The sequence below is a fragment of the Molothrus ater genome, chromosome 1 (genome assembly GCF_012460135.2).
Source record: "Molothrus ater isolate BHLD 08-10-18 breed brown headed cowbird chromosome 1, BPBGC_Mater_1.1, whole genome shotgun sequence".
In the NCBI taxonomy this organism is placed as follows: domain Eukaryota; kingdom Metazoa; phylum Chordata; class Aves; order Passeriformes; family Icteridae; genus Molothrus; species Molothrus ater.
The window spans coordinates 136,962,005-136,987,105 of NC_050478.2; the positions used below are offsets into that span (position 1 = coordinate 136,962,005).

The 25,101-nt window shown below is 38.4% G+C and overlaps 1 protein-coding gene across 1 annotated transcript in view; it reads left to right on the forward strand.

The window, feature by feature from the left end:
* EIF3H (eukaryotic translation initiation factor 3 subunit H) overlaps positions 1 to 20,880 on the forward strand; it is an 84,759-nt gene extending 63,879 nt beyond the window's left edge. The window contains exons 3-8 of the mRNA XM_036406976.2: positions 3,793 to 3,960; positions 5,447 to 5,546; positions 6,945 to 7,094; positions 15,146 to 15,266; positions 18,435 to 18,567; positions 20,616 to 20,880. Of these exons, the coding sequence (XP_036262869.1) occupies positions 3,793 to 3,960; positions 5,447 to 5,546; positions 6,945 to 7,094; positions 15,146 to 15,266; positions 18,435 to 18,567; positions 20,616 to 20,713 (770 nt within the window). The 3' untranslated portion in view covers positions 20,714 to 20,880. The remainder of the gene's footprint in view (positions 1 to 3,792; positions 3,961 to 5,446; positions 5,547 to 6,944; positions 7,095 to 15,145; positions 15,267 to 18,434; positions 18,568 to 20,615) is intronic.
* Positions 20,881 to 25,101: the final 4,221 nt, after the last annotated feature.

The window sequence follows — 25,101 nt, forward strand, 5'->3', positions numbered from 1 at the left end:
TTGTCCCAGTGTTGAATGGGCCATTACATCAGGGCTCAATTCTTTGTCTTGTATCTGATATATTATGTATTTTTTTTTTCTTTTGGTTGTGGTTTTTTTGGGGTGGTTTGGGGTTTTTTGAGGTTTTTTTTTTTTTTGTTGGTAAGGTAGGGTATATATCTCCTATATATTAGGGCCCAGAAAAAGTTTCTAATATTGGCAGTACTTTCTAGAAAAGGAAAATGTTATTCTATTATTTTTAAAAATCTTTTTAAAATAGTGTTTATTAAAACAAATAAACTGCTATAATAGGGTTTACTGTCAAGGTTTTTCAGTCAAGGCATTTTGGTAATACAAATCCACACAAGTCAGTCATTTTCAAACAAAACCCCATATTGTATAGTTTTGCACTTTGTTTGCTCTAGACAAATTATAGTAATGCTTTCTAGCTTCCTTTATTCCCTCCCCCCACCCATTTGTTTGCAAACTAACTAAAAATTGACATTTTAGAGGAAGGAGTTGGTGTTTTTTAACAATAAGAAAAGTGAGAATCTTTTAAAAAAATTTAAAATCTAAGAATCTCAGAAAGGTGCTCAGGAGAGCATTGGTGGCTCAGGAGACAGAGTTTGCACGTTCTCAGTGCAAGCAGTACTGCTGGGAAGTGCAGGCGTGGCTGTTGCCTTTGCCCATCATAAGGAAATCCCTGAACAAATAGTTTGTTTTAAAATGTAGATACACTGTCTAAATGTGAGGGAGAAGGAGGCAGCATCCTGGTCTGGCTGTTCCCCTGCCCTTTTCTTTGCTCACCTCGGTTCTGGGCACTCTTAGACTAAGAGGCCCTTTCAGTGTCAGCTTTGCAGAGTGGCTTGGGAGGGACTGTGACATGAAAAAGTGCACAGCTGTCCCAAATGCTAGCAGATTGAGTAATAAATAGAAGGAGAGAGGGAACTCTTGCCCTCTCTGTGCTAAGCTTCTAGGTAAAAAGATGACATTCTGTAGATTGGGCAAAGGATGTAAAGAAACAGTGGTAATGGTATCAACAAAAGCAGCTTGGGGGCTGTTATCCATTTGTGCAAGTTGGCAGTTTGTTGGAACTATCTAGCTTCTAATACATGTTATAAAATATATATGTTTGGTTAAAAGAGTTTCCATTTCTCCCTGGTGGGGACTGCATCATGTTTTAATTTCTGTAGTTGTTTTCCCAAGGCAAAGATGTTAGCTATTGATGCTTTATTGGTTCTTTGACATTTTTTCCACTATTGCCTTCATTATCATCTAACTGCTAACAGTCATGAGAGGAGGAATTGCTGACATGAAATCTGGATGGTTTTCAGTGAGCCCTTTTTCTTCTGGATAGTATCTCTTGCGTCGTGTTACATCTCTTACATGTAGCTGGGTATACTGTGTTTAAGAAAAGAGCTTGTTCCTGGAACTTGGTTACCAGTTAGCTCTCAGAGGAACACTTTTGTGAGCATGAAATGCCTTTATTCAAGTTTGTTAAAGACCTGGATGTTTTCCTGCTCTTGAATATTACACTTCTCAAGGTGGAAATTATCTGGATGTATCAGCCGCATGATTTCATAGGAATCTATGTCTAAGTATCTTTTCCCCGTGATTACATGACCATCTCTACTTTGAGAGTGTCTAACATTACAAGAGAATTGCCACTGCAAGAAGTCTAACTCAGCTATCTAAAAGTCCACATTTAATTTAATTAAATTTAATAATCACAAAATCCTTCCTAGTTTTTCCTCTTAATGACTTCATTTGGCTACAAAGGATCTAACTATAATTTCATTTTTTAGCATGTTGTAGCAAGTCATATGAGAAACAAGTCATTCTCGCTTTTTACACAGATATACCTTTGAGAAGCTTATTTTAGCCAAAAGAGTTTATTCTAGCTACTCTTAGTAACTTGATATGCTTTTTCAATTCAAAATCATGCTTGCATGAGGAGTCTTTTAGTTTGTTTTGGGGGAGGTCTTTGTTCTTGTTTTAATTATAAAATTTAGAAACATATCATCTTCACCTCCAAAAAGTCCACAAAAACTTTTAAAGGACTGAACCTCTTTGACAAACTAGATCTTTGCTTTTGAGCTAAACACTGAGATGCAAAAGCATTGGGCTCTGGGTAAGCAGCTTTGCTCAGCCTGGCCTCTGTTTCTGGAAGCAGCACAATGAGCTTGCTTAGGTCTGGCAAGGGGAAAGGTTTTCATTCTGACTTGGGAATAGCTGTTGGATCAATTGTGCAGGCTGCCCTGAAGAGTGTAGAGGCATCTCCAGATTTGCCTTGGTTTAGAGACACACACATCAAGCAGGCCTCTCCTTCACTGGCTGTGTTAGAACAGAGCCCACATGGTTTTCCTGTATTGGTTGTGGGATGCTGGATTATCATGGTGCCCTGGATGAAACACAGATTTCGAGTAATTCCTGTTAAGATACTATGGTATAAAATACAATCACCAGCATGTACTGATAGAAGAAGTCTGCAAGATTTCTGTAAGTGTATATAGGTTACTACAATACAACAGTCAGATATGGCAATTTAATGAAAAGGCAATTTAAGAAGACTGCAGAATGTAGTTTGTGCTGCAAGGATGAGTGATAAGTTGGAAAAATATTTGTCCAGTCTTGAAGAATGTCTCTTCATATCTTTAAATACTATGTGTGGATATTTTCCCCTTTTGAAAGGATATGAAGTAGAGTCTGAAAATGTAGCACATTCTGCAGCTAATTAATTTGTGTTTCTCTCTTTTATAATGAATATCATATTTGCATCGGTACAAGGAGAAGCCTTGAAAAAAATTACCAAAAATGAACACATGGGGTGTGTGTGTTATCTTTGTAATTTTTGCAGCTGCAGACAAAACTTAAGGCTTGTGTAGTGTTCTTGCATTTGATTTCCTGTGAGTTGGCTCCGAATGTTGGTTCATCTGATAATCACACTGATTTCTCTTTCCTTAAGTTTAACTAGCAGTCACAGTGTCTGTCTGTTTAAAAGGTCTGATAAGTGATAAAGTATGTTGTTCTGTTTGATGGGATTATATTAAATATTCCTGAACAGAACTCTGTTCCATGAAGGTGATTGTTTGAATGAAGCATTTAATAGAAATAGAATTTTTGTGCTGCTGGTGTAAAAAGCCTTACAAAAAATATGTCATTTACTGTTTAAGGTAACTTGCTGTATTTAGATATATGTGTATTATAAACAATAATATGTACATGCATGTATCCTTTGCATTTATATACACCTAAAAAGAAGAAACAGTGCTGAACATTGGAAATAAATTGCAAACAAAAGTATCTAACAGCTGTAGCTGGTTCCCCAAGCTCTGATACTGAAAATGTAGTTTTATGTTGTGAAAAAGACAGTTTATAATCAATTTCATATATTCATTAAATAATTCTCCTTTTGATTCCAAAAGTTACCTAATTCCAGACAGTATTGCAACTTAAATCACAATAAGTCTTTGTTACTAAACGGTAAAATGTTACTGCTTAATGAAACCCAGTATCAGATTTTTTTTTATGAATGTGGAAGGTAATGCACACTGTAAATGACGTGTAACAGTTTGTTGATCACTTTAGCAATTAACTGCAGCTGAAAAAAGTCTACTTACTCAGGCTGGTTTTACTCTCATTCTCTGAGGAAACTCTGGGTTTTAATGAAGACAGTCCAGTGAGTAAACAAATTTCTAGGCAGTTGCAAAAATGAAAATAAAATACAATTGACTCATTTAATATCAAGCTTTCTCTTTAAATAGTACCGATTGTGTAAGTTTACTTTTTTAACACGCCTTTTATTTAATCCAGTCCAATACCAGATGGAAATGATGCGAAGCCTGCGCCACGTAAACATTGATCATCTTCACGTTGGCTGGTACCAGTCCACATACTATGGCTCTTTTGTCACCCGTGCCCTCCTGGACTCCCAGTTCAGTTACCAGCATGCAATTGAGGAGTCTGTAGTTCTCATTTACGGTTAGTATGAGGTTTCCTTTATTACTCTTTTCCCCTCTTAATATTATTACTACTATTTTTGTATTCTGTCTTTTGCCTGTAAGAGTAGCCTGGCAGGCCTTTTCGAGTAAATACCAACCCTGTGTCTACGGCAGCCTCAGCAGCAGCTAAGTCTAGACAGGGTTTCCTTCTTTCTGTTTATTTTTCTTGCTATCAGAGCCCTGATGTGTACGTTTTGGAATGCTGGAGTAGCTGCTTCATTTTTATTCCTTCATCTCCCCTCCCTCGTGGAAGGGGCTGGTGGAACCCGACCAGATGTCTAACAAACCCCGCTTGCTAGCATGTCTGGCTCTGTACGTGACTGACCAATCATCACACGAATTGCCAAGTTTTTTTAATACCTCTGACAGAAGCATACAAAACCTGGACTGTTTCTTAGCACAAAGATTTTTTTCTTTTCTGCCTATTTAATGGTGTTTCCTCAAGCTCTCCAGACCAGATGTTCTGTGCTGTATCAGAACCGTAGGCAATTTAACAGCTTTATAGCCTCCCCCTCCCCAAACACTCACAGTTTGCCATATCTGGCAGACTTGCATATAGTTTCCAGCTGAGAAGTAAATGTAACGTCCTGAGTATCTGTCAGAAAAAATACTAATGAATACGATCAATCTTATGAGCTGCCCCAAAATTGTTTCAGTATGTTAACAATTGGATTACAGTAAAGAACAAGTTGTTAAAGTATAGTTATATTGGCTGGAAACATTGCATCATCAGACCTTGATGAATTTTCCACTTGTTTCAGTCTATTTTGGTTTTCATTTTATCACCGATTGCTAAAAGTTTTACTGTGTTAAGTTTCAGACAACATGAATGTTAACACAGCTTTTATTCTTGTGTTGGCATGCTTCAGCTGTTATCATGCTGCAAGTGTTAAGCTTCTTTGTCCAAGGAATGTAACAGTTTGTTTAGAAAATTTCCGCCTAAATTCAAGGCAAAACGAATCTGTATGTACCAGTTACATTGTCATGCACAAAGTGGCATGGCAGCTTGATCAGAATTAGCTTATTGCTACTCTGAAATTAATTTTTTTCATATAAAATGCTGTTTAATGAATATTTTAATTTACTGCAGAATGACTGGAAGGAAGACTCTTTATTTAAATGAGGTCACTCTTACATAATTTCTGTGGATAATTCATACAAAAAAAGGAAATGTGAATTGGACCTTTAATGGGGAAATAATATGAATAGAATCGATCAAGATTCCCCCCAAGTTCTCCAAGCTAAATTTACTTCTTGGCATCACTTTATATTGTTGGTTGTATTTTACATAGCAGTGCAATAGGACTGCCTCTGCTATGGTGTCTTTTCTGTGTTTATTGTCTTTAATTTTTTTTTCACTAGGACGACTTAGTAATTTTCCTCCTGTTTATGTCATTCAGATATTTAAAAAGAAAAAGGCAGTCTGGGTTTGGTAATAATAGGCTTCCTTCCATTTTTAATAATAGATCCCATTAAGACTGCCCAAGGGTCTTTGTCACTGAAGGCATATAGGCTGACTCCCAAATTGATGGAAGTTTGCAAGGAAAAAGACTTCTCTCCAGAAGCGTAAGTAACTTCAAATAACGTTTTCTCATAGGGTTTGCTGAGTTGCTGGGACACAGAACGGTACCTGGGGTTATGGAACGCTGTATTTTAAAATCTCATGTAGCAGTGTGTGCTGGGGGAACAGGGCCTGTATGGGCTGTGACAGTCGTGCAGTGGCACAGTGGGCTGAGGAGGTGTGAGAGGCTGGCTGGGCATTTCCAGAAGTGGGGGCACCCAAACTGGGTTTGGGGCTACTCAGAGGGTGTGCTGTAAGGACCATGGGGTAGATAGCTGTACGTGGGAGCAGAGCCAAAAACAGGGAAAAAAAATGGAGGGAGGGAAATAGCTGATCTGTCTTTAAGCTCTTTTTCCCCCCCCCCAAAATTAAAATAGAACAGGTATTCTGGAATAGCTGTCCCAGTGTATTTGTTCTAGATTAACTCCCCATGTGGACACCATCTTCTGGAGTAAAGTAGGATAATTACTCTGTTTCAAAAGATTAGCTACTTGTTACAGATGTAGGCCTTAGCATCCTTTGCCTCCAACTGCTTGGTGTTCAATAGTAAAAGCACAAACAACTTGTTAAAATCACTTTTGTTGAGGAAAAATGTATTCATTTCATTGCTTAGTGTCTTAAACTGTAATGATGAGCAAACAAATCAGTGATCAGTCAAAAAAAGGAGGGGTGGAGGCAAAAAGCAAAAGTTTTTGTTACAAAATCCAGTATGAATATAAAGAAGTTAAGGCTCTATTTCCTTAGAGATTTCTAAATCATGCTTTATATCCATATTTTATGAAAAGTATTACTGTCTATTTTATTTACTTTATTATAAAGCAACAGCAATAGTTTTTTATGTGTATGTTGTAAAAAAAATGCACACTAAAAATTTGTGTTTTAATATTCACCACAGAATTGATTTATTCCAAAACATACAATATTTTGTGAATCTACTTTTTTGGTCAGTAAAAGTTTTACTTATTCAGGTACTGGGAAAATTGTTCTTCATGGTAGTAGTTATGATATTTAAAGGTATTTTAGCATCATGTGGTAACTAACTGTTTAATTCTGCTCAAGAAACGCTGATGGCAGGAAAACCAGTAAAATATTTTGGAAGGGGCAGAGTTAATCCTGTCAGTACAGTCTCTTGCTGGAGGCTTTTTCACGTAGGTAATCTATTAACAAGCAAGGCAGCTGCTTGTCTTCTGAGAATTTTTCCTAGAGCAGCTTTTCCTAGTCTTTGTAAACGTGAGGTTTTGCCATGCAAATGCTTTCTTAATAAAATTTGACTCTTGTTTAATTTTGAAAGTATGAAAATCAAGAATTTTTACAAAACTGTTGTTTGTTGGAGCAACAATTCAACAAAGAGAATAAGAGAAATACTTTTTATATTAGTAAATATTCTGTAACTTTTTTCACAGCTTGAAAAAAGCAAATATTGCATATGAAAACATGTTTGAAGAAGTGCCTATTGTAATTAAGAATTCATACCTGATCAATGTGATGTTGTGGGAACTGGAAAAGAAATCTGCAGTAGCCGATAGACATGAGTTGCTCAGTCTGGCTAGCAGGTAAGTACTTGTTACAATAATGGATGTACTTTTATTCACTTTCCCAAACCACAGTTTAACACCTTGGGTGAAATCCCAGTCTCATTACAGTCCATGGAAGCTTTGCCTTGACTTCTAATGGGGTTAACACTTTACCCTTCATGTTCTTTTGCTGAAGGAAAAACTGCATGGTAAAACTGTAGCATTAGATTCAAGGACTAAATTCAGTCTCTTATCCTCATATACTTGCAGTGCTTGAAATGTATAACTGTTTCACAAGAGTGTGGTTTTTCAAGAAAATATGGGCACTCAGAATTTCAGGCAAATAGATCTATTAAAAATAGGTTTTGTTAAACATTCTGTTAGTAATTACATAAATTATTTTAATAAAAAAGAAATCTTCAGTAGCAGGATGAATTTTAAAATAAAATAATAAAGGCTCTGATAAACAGGCAAAATGCCACTGATTGTCATGACAGACAGCATTCATGATGTTGGAAATTGTTTTAAGAGTTTCTAAAATGATCTTCTCATAACTTTGTCTAGGAATAACTTTTTCTTCTTGTAGCACTTTGCCCTGAAAATCCACTTTTGATAACAAAGTAGGCACGACTTCTAGCAGTATGATTAAAAATTTGGCAGTATTTAAATCTTACACAACACAATCAGTTGGATTATTATTGGTCTGACCAAAATAACGAGATACACAAAATAATGCTAGGTTGTATTCATGAATAGTTTTTTGGGGTAAAACACTTCACTTTGGCATCAAGCTATTGTCTGCCAAGATTCTGATCCTAGTGGCCTTTTTTCTTTTTCCTTTTTTCTCCTGCTCCCCTTCCTTCACCCATCATGTAAGGCTGAAGTTAATGGATATGTATTTCTAGTGGTCCCTGTGTTGCCTAAGTTAGCAAAAATTTTCCGCTTTCTCTACTTGAGCTTATGTGGATGTTCAGAAGGATCTGATAGCTTTTAGAGAAGTGATCAAGAGAGAATGAGTATAGAGTTGAACTCTGCTGGGGTATTTACGAATGCCACAAGTAATACTTAGTCAGTAATTCTGTCCAGTAAAGTTGTTACTTTGCACATTGGAATTAATGAAGTGAAGAATTCTTGCTGAGATACTCAGTGTGTTTACTCTGCAGGTGTTCTGTAAGTAATTTTCTTTCCATGGTCAAAGATCACAAAGCTTTTCCCATTTGAGGAGAGGGTGAGGACTGGATGTAGGAGATGACAGTGGTTTGATTCTTTGTGAGCTCTTTCACTTTGTGGTGAAAATGAGGAAGAACCATGCTGAGGGTACAGAAGGTTCCCAGGTGGCCTGGCAGCATTGCCCTCAGTTGATTCTTTGGGTTTCCTCCTGTATAAAGGGCTGGGACTACCTGGCACCCTGGATCTAGTAAGGGCTGCTGCTAGTGACACAGTACAGTTCCGGAAATGGCAAGTAATTTGAACAGATCACAAATCACAGCTTTAGCTCTTATGTAGTAACTGTTCTGTGCCACTGTCCTGACTCAAGATAAAAGATAAGAAATGTACAAATTACTTTCTGTTCTGGTGTTAAATGTCTGATGCAAGGCAGACAGGCTTTTGTGTTGGTCTTTTTACCAGTAAAGGGAATGAGAGGTGAACAAGAAAAGTACCAGCCCAAAACTAAAACCAGACTTTCCTGGCAGATTTTTGAAGCTCACCTGATCTCTTTGAGGAACGTAAGGTGCTTAGTTTGGTTTGAAGGAGAGAAAGTTTTGGGAATTACTCCAGTGGGTTGTTTGGAGGTTTTTGTATGTGTCCTTTTGTTTAATATTTGATAGCTACTTTTACTTACCAGGCAGGTTATATTCAATGATATCTTATATTGGTATAACTGGCAAAGCAGGTGGCAAACTAAAGCATTTTAATGCTTGTTTATTCAAGGTTAGGTGACTTGTACTGCCTGCTGAAATGTTTAGCCAGTTTTTACTTGAATTCAGCTATGAAGATTACTCTGTCAAAGCATGTATTACCTGAAGAAAGGGAGTTCAAATCTCCACTATTCTGGAGTTTTATTTTCATATTTCCTTATTTTTGTCTTTCAGCAGTTTAGGCTAAAACATTTCAAATAACTTTTAATTTTGGTGCATATCTTCCTTACTTAACTTTGCTGTTGTTGACAGTAACTTCAAAGCTACTTTTTGGGTTTGGCCTTGTTTTTTGGTTTTTGTCTTAGTTTGTTTTGTTTAATTGTGGGGGTTTTTGTTTTGGTTTTTTGTTTGTTTAGAGTTTGTGACATTTTTGTTTGTTTATTTGTTTTTATTTTTGTTTAGGTTTTTGTTGTTGTTTTATTTCTTTGGAGTCTTGGGTTTGATGGGCTTTTGGGGGGCTTTTTTGGCTCCTTGGGAGCATCCCTAACTTCTCTACTCTCTGAAGCAATGATTTCGGCAATAAAATTATTTACCCATAGTTCCTCTCTTCTGGAGAGTTTGCTTCTTCAAGATTTTCACATGTTCAGCCACCCACCTTGTCTGAGTTTAAAGCTCTACCTATTTGAGGCACTTTGCTTGCACCTTAGTATCTTTCTCAATTTGAAGTATATTTGTGATAATTGTATATAGTAATTTACTTTTTTGGACATAAAGTTGTGTTTCTCTTGTGAAATATGAATTGACTCAAGTCCTCTAGGCAAAGAGGTTGAAGAAGGCAGACCAGCACAAGGTTAGCAAGTAATAGCAAGTAAAGGCCTTTTACTCAAACAGTTATCCTGCTACCCTTAAGGACCAAAATGTCTTGAAGACCTTGGAGTACTGCCAGTCTTTTGATAGAGACTCAAGAATTAAAATCCTGTCAGATAATGTTCCAGATCTGCAGGGAAATAATTACAACCAACTTTCTCATTCTCTTCCATCTCTTCCTTATTCTATTGATGATCTAGTTTAAATTAAAAAAAGCTTTTTTGTGGTCTAGCTTCATAATAGGGTTGTTCTATAATATCTCAATTTGTCTCAAACAATTTTTCTAATAGTGTGCGTCAGTAGAAGCAAACATGTGCTGAACATTTACTGCACTAACATCTACTTGGCAGTTATATTTTTCAAACATCAGATGCAGTATTTTTGCAGAAGTAACATAAGAAGGGTTGCTTTGGCTTTTAAAAACAATATTAACCTTTATACATTGCACTGCTTATTCAAAACTCTCAATATGCTTAACGGATTATTAAGATAATTATGAAAATCTCTAATTTGCAGGTGGGGGAACCTGACACAGAGAGAGTAAATTTGTTGCCCAAAGGTACACATCAAAGTCAGAATAGAAAACAGAATGGAACTCAAGACTCTTGACTTACATATCTCATTCAAACAAAATCCTCTTAAATAACACAGGTTGAACTCAGGCTGAAATGCTGAGATGTAAACAAGTTCTGCTAAGTGGTGGGAACGTACCTTACACATTTTTAGTCAAAAAGATGTGCTTTGCCCAGCAGTACTTCTCTAATCCACCCAAAGCTGTTCCCACCAGGAGGAAAATTCTGAACAGGATGGCACCTGTCCCAAAAAGCAGTGGCTGAGAGGAGGCCTCGGTGGAGTGGTGGAAAGTGGAAAAAATGAGCAGCAGATACAGCATTTTCCAGCACTTTCTCTTGCTGTTCTTGCTCTCATCTTCCTTAGCCATGGTACAAGCAGAATAAAATCAATTAAGTGAGGGGGTCCAATTATGGCAATTGTAGGCAGGTTTAGGGGGCTGTCTTTTTTGCACATCTCCAGCTTCAGGATTGTTAAAGCCCAAACCTTGGTGCCTGGGTGCAGCACCGTGACTGGCGTCTCAGAGGAGCAGGAGGAGCAGGAGGAGCAGTGCCGCCGGCTCGTGGGGCAGCGCGGGCCCGCGGGCTGTGCCAGCTGAGCCCAGCTGTGCCTGGACACAGGCAAAGGAGTGAGCAGCATAGGGGAGCTGGGAGCCAAGGGAACTGCTTCTTCTTTGAAGCTTGGCTGTCTGACTTGAAGCTTCATTTTGGATGTTTCAGACCTTTAGCAAGTGTGTCTGGAGTCCTTTTCTGATTAAAGATGCTGAAATATGGGCTTCATGTGTAGTTCCCCATTATGAATGCTACAGAAGCAGAGCCAGTTTGAGGTTCCAGTCCCAGCTGTTTGTCTTGTTTCTCCCCACTACCCCCATTTCATCTCTACATCCCTCCCACCCTCAAAGATTTTTATTTCCTCATCTGTTTCAGAATATGGCAGTACAAATAGCTTTTGTGGCATAGTCTGATGGAAAAAGTCAGACTCCCACTCCTCCCTCCCAGCCTTCCCCTCTGCCTCCCCAAAAAAATAGAAACCCCAACAGGGGGTGTTTTTGCATTTAGAGTAGACTGTTTCACTGAAGGAGTTTGAGGTGTGCCCACACAAACAGCTGAATCCGTACAGCTCAGGTTGCTGTAAGCTGTGGGCAAAGGGAGAGGCAGGGAGATGCTGATGGTGGAACCTCTTAAGCTGCCTTTGCTGGCAACAGTGAACTGGACCTTTGCTCTCCTTAAAATATATCTGCAAAAGGGAGGCTTTGGTGGTATGAGCACTCACTCCCTTGGGAAGAGCAAGGCTTGCATTCAGGTCTCTTAGCCAGATCTGTATCCTACAAGGATGCCCTTGTGCAGTGAGTGATCTGTGAGTTCAGTTAATGTATCATTGTTGCTTTCTCCTTCTGTGGGTGCTGGATTCCATCACTGCCAACTGCAGGGATCACCAGCAGGAAGAACAAGACAGGAAAGACCATCAGTGTTATCTGAAGGTTAGGCTATTCTGCTCATAGGTTTCTGCCTTTCACCCTCAGAATTAATTGACCCTTGTATTTGATCATTGTTAAACAAGGAATCTCATGTGTCAATGACCTGATCTTATATCTGCCCTTGTGGGTAAACAATTACATCCCATTACATATAAGGCTGTTACAGAAAAAATGCACAGCTCAAGAAACTGCTTTCCAGACTATAGTTTCTATTGTGTTTTATGATGTAAAGAGGCTTTGACAATTTCCCTTTGGCAGTTTGTATGTGTTAGTCATTTGGGGGCATTTTTGCTTATGCTATCTAAGCTACACAAATAAGTCTCAAATTATAAATTTCCAGAAGTTCTATGGGTCACTCCTTGCAGGTCCGTGATTCTGGTAACAGTTGTGGTGAAGGAGTGTTCTCACATTAGATTATTCTTCATTAGATGTGTAAGAATCCACATGACAGGTACTTTTTCTGATTTTTAATTTTCCCCCTCTTTTCTTGTCTGTATTTCTTCACAAAAAAGAACACAGTCCCCATGTGAGAGGGGGGACTTTGTGATGAAAGCTGATAGTTTTCTTCCATGAAGATTCACTGTACCAGAGGAGTGGTGGTCTCCTGGTGCTATCTTATGGTGGAGCTGTCTTCTAGCTCAATTCAAGAGTGCCTTCAGGTCATTGTGATCTCAGACCTGATTTGTTTCAGATGAAACTAAACTGAAAAGAGGCTTTGGGAGGATAATTACTGTGCCTCAGCCACTTGCAGATCACTGGACCATGTCAGAAGCAGTGATAAGAACCCCCCCAAACACATGTAGCATGGCCATTGGTTTCTCAGCACCAGCTGTTTTGCTTTATAGGTCTGTTCCTGTTGGTCTGCATTACTCACTAATTTAAATGTAAACTCAATTTAATTGACTCTTTTGCTGAATCTGCTGACTGAAATGCAGCCATTGAAATAGCAGTTTCTTTATTACTGATCCCCCCAGAACAACAACAAATGCAAGTGCTGAGCTCTGCATTGTCTACACTTGACTGTCACAGAGCCCTGTAGAGAAGTGAGTCTAGATAAGGATGCAAGCAGCACTTACTGGGACCACTTTTTAAAATATATATTTTTTTTTTAAACTTTTTTTTTAATTGTATTGATGCATAGAGGGCATTTAGGTATGTGGCAGTGTGAGCTTTGAGATCTGCTGTAGGGAATGCACAGTGTATGGAGGTGCCTAAAGCACTCTTTGGGCAAATTAGGTGTATGATGAGTGTTATGGTCTGGAGCAATGTGATCTAACTTCAAAGTATCAGCAGAATAAACTTCAGCTGAATAAAACTTACTTAGAGATGGTATGTAAGCATTTTTATAAACTGCTTCCTATTTGTCTTTCTATTTTTTAAGAGATGGAGCAAAAAAGGGTATCAGCCCCATGAGAACTGAGGGAAAAGCTGGTTCTGTATTTGCAGCATACTTATCACTTCGTGTCTCAGTTCACATCTGTTTAAGTTATCTGTTTTTTGTTGCCCTGGCAATGAGAGCAAACACTGTGTTACTGCAACTTCTGACAATAACTCTCTGTTTCTGTGCTCTGTTGTACTAAGCTGGTCCCAAAGAGATTCACATAAAATCATTCTTTGTAACCAACTATATTTCACAGGGACACTATCTGTAAAATAATTCTGTATTTCTGTTGTGCACATACCTTACAAAGCTATTAGTGTGTACCCATACAGGCATTTCTGATAATATCCAGTTCTAACACTAACTCCATACAATGTAAACTCTGTAAAAAACTGAAAGCATGCATGCTCCTGGCCATGGCAATATTCCACAGTTCTAAATATCATGTGCTTGAAATGCTCAACCAAAAAAACCCCAAGAAGTTTAAAAATAATTATTATAGTGGCGCCTTTCTTGCTGCTGTGGAGCTGAAATCCTCCACACCATCTGCCTCTGTACGCAAGTGCGATTTAACTCTGGCTTGTAAATAAATTGTGGTCTGAGGTTCCTGATGCAGACCTTTGTTCAGTGAGCAGCCCAGTGAGTGAAACAGCTGTCCTTGCACTCAGAGATAAGGGTGTCTCCAGCTCTCTTCTCTGCAGGTATTCCTAAGTGCTTGATCACCTTCTGTCTCCAGCTATGAGTTCTATGGAGTCTGGAAATAATTTACACTTAGGGGTGTGCACAGTATTACATGTGCGATTCTCTTTTGACTTTATGCCTGTGTCTTCCAGTTAGAGTTTTTCCAGTCCATAGGCTGTAGGATGATAGGAAAGCATTGTGAAAGAAGAAAGAATCTCAGATAACATTGTGAAACGGTGATTGAGGGGTGGGATTCTGACATTGAAGTGCACCAAACTTTAAATTGGAAAGAAACTCTCATGATTATTAGATTTCAGAGGAGGAGAAAGATGGAGTTTTGAGTTGTTGGTAATCAGCCAAGTAGGATAACAGAGCCAACAAAACAGCTTCTGATCAAAGAGATCAATAGTGAGTAGAAAGTGTCCTTCTTTTACTGCTCTACCCTGTAAACACAATTTAGGAGGATGTCTCCATGGGCACCAACCTAAAAACTTCCAAAACTTTGACTTGGAAGGTATACCTTAAGTTGAACATTTCTGCAAAATAGTGAATGCATTGCTAAAAATGGTAACAATAAAAGTTGTTTAACAGACTGCATTTGTCTGGCCAAGGCAGTAGATCGCATAGCTGGACACGCCCAGCCTGCTGCTTCCATGTTGCCTATGGTATGGAATGTGGAGCTGGCTGGACAGGACACAGACTCCCTCTCAACAGCTAGGATCAAACCATGTCTGCTGAACTTCCAGGCATGGTTAATGAGATGGAGTTCTGAAGAATATTTAACTGTTCTTACTCAGAATAATATTTAACAGAGGGATAATTAAAAATCTGTGCAAAACCAAATTCAGGTAATGAATTTTAAAAAGTAATTTGAAACCAAACACTTTGAGCACATCTCCTGGATTGTTGCTTGGGTTGCATGTCACCAAAACATCAGACTTTTTCTTTTAGATGTATGCCCTGCATCTTTAATAACTGTAAATTCATGCAAGGCATTGTTTTTTCATTAGTGGGAGGTTCCTAGAAAGACCAAAACACTTAAACTTGGCATTTGCAGTGAGGCAAAGATGCTAGAGGAGGAGATACCATGTAAAGTATCATCAAATAAATATATGAACAAAGATAATCAGGAGCTTAAAAATTTGCAAATGGTGTCATTAGTGCAGAAATACTGGTCAAGAGACAGAATGAATTTTAAATTTTTAATTTTTTTGGTAGTAAATTTAATCTTTCATGAATGCTTCTCCTTTTTCAGTAATCACCTTGGGAAGAGCCTGCAGCTGCTGATGGACAGAGTGGATGAGATGAGCCAAGACATTGTTAAATATAATACCTACCTGAGGAACGTAAGCAAGCAGCAGCAGCAGAAACATCAGGTTGGTAACATGGACAAACTTAAATGAGAGCATTTTTTTCCCCCACAAAATATAGTTTGTCTTGTGTTGTCCAAGACAGATAAATTGGGATCTAAGCAAGATCTTTCAAAAATACACCTGTTAAGCAGTGTGGTGGGTTGACCCTGGCTGGGTGCCACATGCCCCAGAAAGCCAGTTTGTCACTCCTCTCCTCAGCTGGGCATGGGAGAAAAAATGCAGAAGTCTTATGGGTTGATCTAAGGGCAGGGAGAAGTCACTCACCAATTACCATCTCAGGCAAAACAGGCTTGACTTAGGGTAATTAATTTAATTTGTTATCAATCAAATCAGAGTAGGGTGATGAGAAATTAACCTAAATCTTAAAACACCTTCCCTTTACTCATCCCTACTTTGTGGGTTCAACTTCAGTCCCAGTGTTCTCTCCTTCTTCCCCTCAGTAGTGCAGGGGGCCAGGGAACAGGGGCTGTGGTCAGTTCATCATAAACCTCTGCTGCTCCTTCCTCCTCAGGGAGAGGTCCCCTCACATTCCTCCCCTGCTCCATGGGCTGCAAGGGCACAGCTGCTTCACCATGTTCTGCACCACAGGCTGCAGGGGAATCTCCTTCCTCACTGACCTTGGTGTCTGCAGGGTTGTATCTCTCACATACTCTCATTCCTCTCTCTTGGCTGGCATTTTTTCCCCAGAGGTGCTGTTGCTGTCACTGTTGGGCTTGGTGTTGGCCAGTGCTGGGTCCATCTCAGAGCCAGCTGCTGTTGGCCATATTGGACATGGAGGCAGCTTCTGGCAGCTTTTCACAGAATCCACCTCTGTAGTCCCCCTGCTACCAAAATCTTGCCACACAAACCCAGTACAAGAAGATTTATAAAATGGGTTAGTCAGTGGGCAATTACCAAATGAATTCACTTCTACTGACGTAGGGTATGAATTTAGCTTTCTTTGCTATTTTACATGTTTTTTAGTGATTTAGGATAAACCAAAATAATTTATAAATACACCATGGATACAGGAATAAGAGATTCAGTAAATGAAAGGGGTGAAAGTACAAGTTTTGCTCCAAACCAAACTGTGTCTTAGTACAATCACATGTAGTCATGTATCTAGAAATAAAGAAGCATAGTCCAGTGGACTGTGAGGAAGTTGGACTGTTCTCTGATTGAAAAGGACATTTGAGTCATATTTAGTATCAATAAATAGTGATGCTGATTGGGTGATGCTGACTATCAATTCCTGGTGCCAAAGGGCCTCTTTAAAATCCAAAGCATTAGAGAATTAGAATTAAAATCCATTGATTAGAGATTGAGTATGAAGAGCAGCACTCTTCATATTCAATCTCTGACCCTGCTTGAGCAGAAGGGTTGGACAAGGGACCTCCAGAGGTCCCTTCCAACCTTAACTATTCTGCTATTTGAAGACAATATTACTTTCTTTGCTCTTGCTGCACAGGTAAAGCAATGCTCTGTCTGACTGTAGGAGGATGGTGGTAGATTGGAAAAAAGCACCATGAGAATTATTTGAAAGCCTGGAGGGAAGATTTTGGTGAACAGAATTCACATAATATGAAAAGTTAACAAGTTACTTGCTTACTCAAGAGATACCTGCGTGAAGGATAAATTTGAGCTCTTTTATCTAGCAGACAGAGATACGACAAGATTCAATACTGGCCAACTGAAAATGGGCCAGATCACTTTTAAGATAAAATGTTGCAGGTATTGCCACACACAGTAAGTGATTATTAAAAAGAGCACCTGTTGTTCATGTAAAAGACTTCATTCAGACTGTTTTAAAATCAAACTTGCTTTTTTTCACATAACTAAAGTGTAGCTTGGGCAGGGAATATTTTTGGGAAGGAGCGCATGATCAGTGATCTGTCCTAGCTATGGAATGCCCAAGGACATAGAAGCTTCATGCATGTTATCTTCAGAATTTTTTTTCCCTTACTGCCTAATTTGAATAGAATGATGGCATCTACTTCAAAGGTTTTTGTTAACAACAAGGGGATCTATTTATTTTGAAAAGCAGAGCAAGGAAGGTTCCATGGTGTCTCACTAATTTCTTTACTAACTATAGCTGCTTCAGTAGTGGCTCATTGCAGCATACTTAGTGGTCGTAACTTCATTTCTAGAATGGAGCAATTGTGATTAAGAGCAAGCCATTTCAATAAAGAATAATAGGCAGACTGCTGAGAAGTGAATGGGGTAATACAAAGAAAGAAGAAACTGCATGCAATTCACATACAAATATGGGCATTTCATATTTTATTTTTAACATTGTCCAAAAACATGTATTTGTCACTACTACTGGAAAAAAATTACTTCATTTGATTGTGCCACCAAGTAAGAACTGTTTTCAAACTCATTGGATCACAGATACATTTAAGTAAGCAAGAGAAAACACTCTGTACTCTTTGTCTCCTTAAAGACTTTTTTCTTGTGTTGGATGGAGGAATTTGAAGACAAACTTCATAACTAAATCCTCATACAGTATGAAATCTCACATAGTTCCTGAATTTATGAGCTTTGCAAGAACAAATGTTTATCTGATAGCTGCAGAAACGTTTCTCTCAATTTTTATTAAGTTTGAGTAATCTCTGTGGCAAAGAGAAGTATGGAAAACAAATTTTTTTATATATAGATATAGCAGAAAAACTTTTACAAGCTGCTATTCTAGCATATTAATGGAGAAATGAACCATTGTGCTTGGTTTCAGCCACCACTTTGTTCTCAGTTTGGAGTTAATATTTTTTGGCTTAAAATACCTTATTTAATCAAGTTCTCTTCCCCTTTCACATTAATATTGTTTTGACCTTTAACTTACATAAAATGCAGAATTTTTGGTTTGTGCAACTGTCTGAGGTGATGGCTTCTCACACCTCCATATTCCACCCTTGCTTTTCTCTGTCGTGTGGGGCAGTAGAGGCCTTTCTCAACCATGCTCTATTCTTGCCATCAGATACAGTGTTTGTCTTTGAAAAATTTTAGAAGCTAAGCCCTGTTGCCAGTGAATTGAAATGAACTGTGATTTGCATTATATTGTTTGTAGTAACCTGAATTGCATTAAAAAACGTATTTTTTAAAACATACTTGCTGGTTTCTTGAAAACATCTGGAAAGAAATTTTTTTGCAGCTTTGTAAGTCCTGCTGCATTTTGATTCTGTTGTTTTATTTCAGTATCAGCAGAGACGTCAGCAAGAAAATATACAGCGTCAAAGCCGAGGAGAGCCCCCTCTTCCTGAGGAGGACATCAATAAGCTTTTTAAACCACCACAACCACCTCCAAGAATGGAGTCACTCCTTATTGCAGGTAATGTTTAGCAGTGCTTTCAAATTGCCTTTGAACAAAAGCGTGTCTGCTTGGAAAAAGTACAATTGTATCCTTTGAAAGCATTTTAAGTTTTCATTACCTTTGCCATCATGGTATGATATTTTAGCTAGGTAGCATTCCACATCCTATCCTTGATATTGTAAATTTGACATTTTAAAGGAGAGATTGAGAAATGCTCCATGGGGCAGGCTTTTTCCTTGAATGGGTGTAACTGCCCCCTTCACTGACGCCCCAGCCCCTCCCTCAGCTCCAGAAGTTCAGGAGCTGTACAGACAAGACTCAGGAATAAGCTCTTTGGGCTGGAACTTCTCATTCAGAGCAGTTGATAGCAGCCCCAAGTTATTGATAATATTTTAGGTTTAAACTGATTGTTGCAGCAGCTGAGAAGGTTTTGTTTTTAATTTCAAATAGAGTGGAGATAATTTCTTTTTTTTGTATGGCCAGAGATTTAGAGAAACTAGCCCCATATTCTTGCACTGTCAGGAGAGAGAAAATATAAATTGGAATAAAGCATAGCTAGAGATACCACCCCCCAGTTTCTTCAGTTCACTGGTGGGCTGCAGGCATAGCCACTGTCAGTGCCTGTTCTGTGCCTCCTGAAAGGATAAAAACACCTGGGACCTCACAGTGCCACCAGAGAGCAGGCAACCTAGGTGCCCTGCTAAGTAAAATAAGTTTGGAAAATGTCATGAGAAAGCAAATTGTTTAACTGTAGCAGGCTTTTTGGATCAGATAGCTATCACCTTGTTTTCTACTGAGAGAAAATTCAAAATCCTGGTAATGTTCTGTACACCAAAGAGTGCTTTGGCATTTAAAAAAAAAAAAAAAAAAAAAAAAAAAAAGTGGATTTGAATTACCTGAGTTTTGAAGTGACCAAGAGTTTATTATTTTAATATTGAATAGTTTCACACTGATAATAAGTGCTGTGTTTAGAAGAAAGAATATTCTTGATTTATTACTCCTTACAGACTCTTTTAGAAAACCCTATTGTTTTTATAGTTTTTAGCAGTTACTGAATCCTAGCAGCATTAAAGTATTTAAATATTCAGCTCTAGCAGAGCTTATAAATGCAGCTGAAGAGTGTATATGTGTAGATGTGTTTTTTATGAAAGTGAAAGCTTAGGATGAATCACCCCTTACGAGAGAAGCAATTGAAAACTATTATACTTAAAGGAAAAGACAGTTTTCAGCCAAAGCACTTTCTTTGTTTGTTCTTTTACCATAGTCAGGGGAAGAATTGAAAGCATCCACTTCAACTTAGATGAAGTAAAGTTTGTGGATAAAGAATAAAACTCAGGTCTTTGTCTCTGAGGCATTGAAACTTCTCAAATAGAGAGTTCTCTACTTCTCTTTAAATCGAGAGTTTATTGGCTTTGTAAACAGCCTTAATTTTGATTAAACTGGCTTCAGGTTTTGCTATTCGTAGCTAACAAGGGAAATAACTTGTAGCTGTAAGAGTATAAAAATGCTTTGATGGGCACATTTGATTTGTAAAGCACTGACAAATCTTCATACCCTGATGATTTTTGAAATAAAGTGAAATATTAGGTAGAAAAAAAAGCTAGCAGAATGTCAGAGAGGAATGGCACAATTTTAAATGTGCTGCTGAAAAATATTTCTTGCAAATATTTTAATAGAGAAGGCATATACCTAAGAACAGAACTGAAATTCAGTCTTGTAGAATTTTTAGAGCAGCTAAAATGAAGAATTAATGTGATTGAGCTTTCAGTTCAGCAGCAAGAATTACTTATTGTTTTTATTGTCATATGTATTTCAGAAATTGTAGTGCTGGAAAAGTAAGGGTTTTTTCTGAGCATATCATTTTACTTGTTTTCCTAATTTAGTTACAAACATATTTGGCACATCCTGAAAATATAAAATTCCTAAGTGTGGAGTAGCTGAGCAGAGTTAATGGCGTCCATATAAATCCTCAGTGATTCATACACATTTGTCTTTTGAAAAACTATTTTCTGGGGTGTCTTTCTGAATTTCAAAACTGACAAGGGTTTACTCTTTTCTTTTGACAGGTCAAATTAATACCTACTGCCAGAATATTAAGGAGTTCAATGCACAGAACCTGGGCAAGCTTTTCATGGCTCAGGCTCTCCAGGATTACAACAACTGAAGAAACTTTGCTGAAGCCCTGAACAAGAAGCGTAATTTACAGCTTTACACTGTTCATGATCATCTTGAAAATTTATTATATTGGGAGGAAAGTCTTGTAAAACAGAATCAACTTGGTTTATGGAGAATTCTCTTATAATAGAAAAATAAAGGCACATTTTAATGATATTTTAGTATTTTCTTACTTGTTGGCCGAATTGAACTGGAATTTTCTGTGGTCACTCAGGTTTTATAAATGTTTGGCAGTTATTCATGTTTAGTCATAGCAAATAATACAGGTTTTATTTAACTTGGAGTCAGAAATAAAAACAAATATTACAAATGTTCAGTATAACTGTCTTAGAGAAGAAATTTAAGATTTCCCAGTTTTGGTTGAGAAGTTACAACTGCAATGTGTTAGACACTTGGGGCAGTTGCTCTTTTTTCTTTTAATCTCTTTGGATGGTATGGTGCAATGGTCCTTCTGTATCACAAATGTTTCTTAGACTTCACATTCAGAACATACAAAACCAGTGAGACGTGGAGACAGGTCTCCACCATATTTTGGTGTGTTCCCATTTCCTCTTGCTGCCATCAACTGGGTTGAAATCAGAATCTGGAACCAAAAGCTGGAATGAAAACCAGTTAATGGTTGGACTTGGAGATCTTAAAGGTCTTTTTCAACCTAAGCAATTCTGTGCAATCCAGTGATGCTACTGAATTGTTCATGACAGAAAGTGCAGAAGTAGCTGGAACAGCCAGTGCGGTGTAAAAGAGCAGCATCTGCTGGAGCTTTGTCATGTGGATGAATCTTTATTCCTAAACTTGGTCTACTTATCTTTTTAAGAGGAAAGTTAAAGATTTAGTACATGGCAACTCACACGTTGCTGTCATGATTTCATCTTTTTTTCCTCTTGAGTTCTTGCATGTTATTGTGTCTTGAATACCAAGAGCATAAAAAGCTGAAAAAGTGTGGTTTGGTCTTTTAAAATAATATTATTTAAATATGGACCTAGCATGGAATATTTCAGCCTCTAAGGTGAATATTTTGGAAAGTCATAAGTGTATGAAACCTGGGGTTTAGACTAAGTACTTATTCTTTTCCAATCTAAACTATAGTGATTGCAATATTTATGTAGATATGCATGCAAATTTTGGTCAGCCCTCACATATCTGTCAAATTGCCAGGCTGATATTTTACTTTGGAAACTTTAGTCACCTTTTTTTGTGTTAGCTTTTATACAGTGAAATCAAAGATCACTAAAGTATCCTGCTACAGTGCCACATGATTGAGTTTCATTTCCTATACAAAAAGTATTCAAACTGAGTTAATTTTTCTAGTTTTCTGTAGCACCAAAATAACCACCAGGGAACAGAAGTTGGAGCAGATAATTAGGCTAAGATGAGATATTTGAGTGAGAAAAAATGATCTCCTGGATAACTGGGAATAGAAGACTGACTCTGTATGTGTATGGAAGAAAGCAGCAGTAACATTATACATACTAGGAGGTCTGCAAAGTTAGCAAAACAAATACTTGGAACAGCTTAAAAACAACCTGTGTGTTTTGAATTAGTTCTTTAAGATTGAGGATGTAAATGGAGAAAGAAGGCAGTAATATTCTGCACTCAGTGGATTTTTTTTTTTAACCAGATTGAAAATGTGCTAAATGTCAATTAAAGTCCATTAAGAAACAAGGAAGACTTCAGTAGAGATTTTTAGCTTCTAAAGGCATAGACCTGTGTCAGAGAGGGAAATGAGATAAAAAAGTAGGTGACGTGTAAGTAAATTTTGGAGATAATTTAAATTATGTTCTGTTCTGAATTACACTTTGGTCTTCTGTCATGGTGGAAACAATTCAGAGGAAGCTTCTCTGGGAAGCAAGAGGTGGAGTCACTTGAAGGTGTTGATCGAGAAAAGAGAATAAACATCTGTGGAGATTGGAGATTAATAGGGATGGGGCTGTGTCTTCATACTGGATTCAGTGTGGACTTTCCCCACTATCTATGTATTTCTATAGCTTTGCTTTTACTTGTTCTTTACCTAATGTAAGTGAGCTGGCAGCTCATTCACCACAAGGTATGTCCTTTCTGTTTCTGATTATTGTAGCATTACCTGTTTTTTCTGCTTTCTTGTCTGTGAAAGGCTTTTCTGTGTACTAGTGAATATGCAGTGACGTAGTGTCTTTGAGAAATGCGTATAAAGAAGTTAGAGCTTCTTTTTGGTCAGCAAGCCATTGCAGAGGCAGGCATGGCCTCTGCCCCGTGGTTCCCTCTTCATTACATGTCCACAGGTAACAGACTCACACAGGAGACCAAATGTGCACACAGGGGAAAACCTGCCCTGTGGTTACCAGTTACACACACACGGTCTGCATCAAGCTGTCATCTCCTGTCAGGCTCCTAACTGTGCAGGTTTGTGTTGGGATAACTGGCTTGTAATTGATTTTTTATTTCTGCAGAACTGTAATCCTTGTAAGAGAAAGTGTTACTATGGTATCCATCTCTAATTGGTGTGAATCTTACAGGCTCTTCAAGCTAGATGTGCAAGTGTTTCAAAAGTGACATCTGAAAGGAGAAAAAAGGGGACAATTATCTTAGTTTTGATGCTGGAGAAGAACAGCATTTCTTCTAGTTGTTTATTACTTAGGATCTTCACCAGTATAGCTGGTGAGATTTTGCTGTGAGATTTACTGCCTCTGTTCCACTGCTACTTATGAAATGTCTAACTCTACTGATAATTGGAGCAAACATGGATGTGAAGTGCTGTCTTCCTTAACCACAGCTCTAGCTCAGGTCCCAGTGCCATGGCTGCCACTTATAGGTGCCCCTTTCCCAGCCCCCTTGTCCTGTGTAGACAGAAAGGCTTTGCTGGTGAAAGGTGGGGTGGATGCAGTTTGGTATTGCATAAAAGGGGCAGAAATTCCATGCTCTGGTCATTTGAGGTAGTCACAGCAATGGATGGTGCATGCTCCTACTTGGCTCAAAGCAAAGTGGAACAGATTAATCTCAGCATTTCTAACAGTCTGAAATGTGTCTGGTTGGACCAGCACCCCAGTTATGCTCAGGACAAGCCATAGGAAAAGGTGCTAAACTTTGGACCGTTTAACTAAAAAAAATAAAAAAATTCTTTAGATACAGTTAACTGCCACAGCTGTTGTCAGAATCTAGTTCTTAACATTAGTATTTAAGGAAAATGAAACTAAATGGGAGAGCTTTTCTGTAATCTGAACATGCTTGATGTGGCCTTGCCTTGACATCATGATATGATGCACTGTTTCCATTCTCTGTTTGGTATTCTTTACGGCCATCTAGGCTGTAAAGCATTCTGCTGCTGACTGCCCACATAGAAGAAACATAGGGTACTCCCACTCTTCTACCCAGATTATCATGTCCTTTTCTCTTTTTAGCTCCACATGATATTCTTCCAAATACTTAAACATGTAGGAGGCTTAATTTCTACTCCTGTGTGTCCTGTCGAAGTCTGGACATGTATGCAGAGCTGACCAGTGTGGGTATAAGGAGCTGCCATGTAAGAATGGGTAGTGTTTGTGCAGATGTAAACACGTGCACAGAGGGGCAGAGTAGAGAAGGTCTGAGTGAGGTTGCAGATGTCCTTTTTGGTGCTAGCAAGGATACTCACTGGGATTGGCATTGGCAACCAATAATGCTTGTAAAGAACATTTGACATCTTTGTGTTTATGCTCTTTATACTTTGCAAATTTCTGTGTCCATGCATTCATCTTGTTAGCCTGTATTGCTCAGTTTTTTTGCCTTCTGACAAATCTCTGATGTGACAAATCATGGGTGACAATCTCAGGCATCTTTAAGAAGCAAGCACTATTTAATGGTTCTCACTTGGCAGCCAAAGGACTCTGAATGCTCTGTTGAGATGTCGTTAGGAGCTGGTGGTGCAAATAATATCCCAGTCAAAATAAGTGCAGTGTGTGCAGCAAGAGAAGTTGAATTGCTGTCGGTAGAACTGCTTCTCATCCGGATTGACAGCCCTGGGGTGAGAGATACGTCCCTCATGATTTTCCATGCCTGTGCATTTCTCCCCTTGAATTTTATACTGCCTTTTAATTTTCTTCAGATTTTGCCCACAGCTTGTTGATTTTTAAGCAAAACCAGCATGCTGCTCTAAAACCCATGCCTTCTGTCATTATATTTACTTTTCCATGAATTCTTCTGGAAAGCTTTGTCTGCAGTTGGAATGACACTTTATATTTTGTGATCTGAACATTCCATTTATGGTGGAGGTTTGAGTTGCTCAGGTGTCAGGTATGATCCCAAATTCAACCTTCTCATGCCCCTGCACTTCAGCTTGGCACTGCTCAGGAGATGGTGGTGCTGCTCTTCGGACTAGTCCAGAGGGACTTGTTCAGAAGCTTTTCATGTCAGCTTTACTACTGG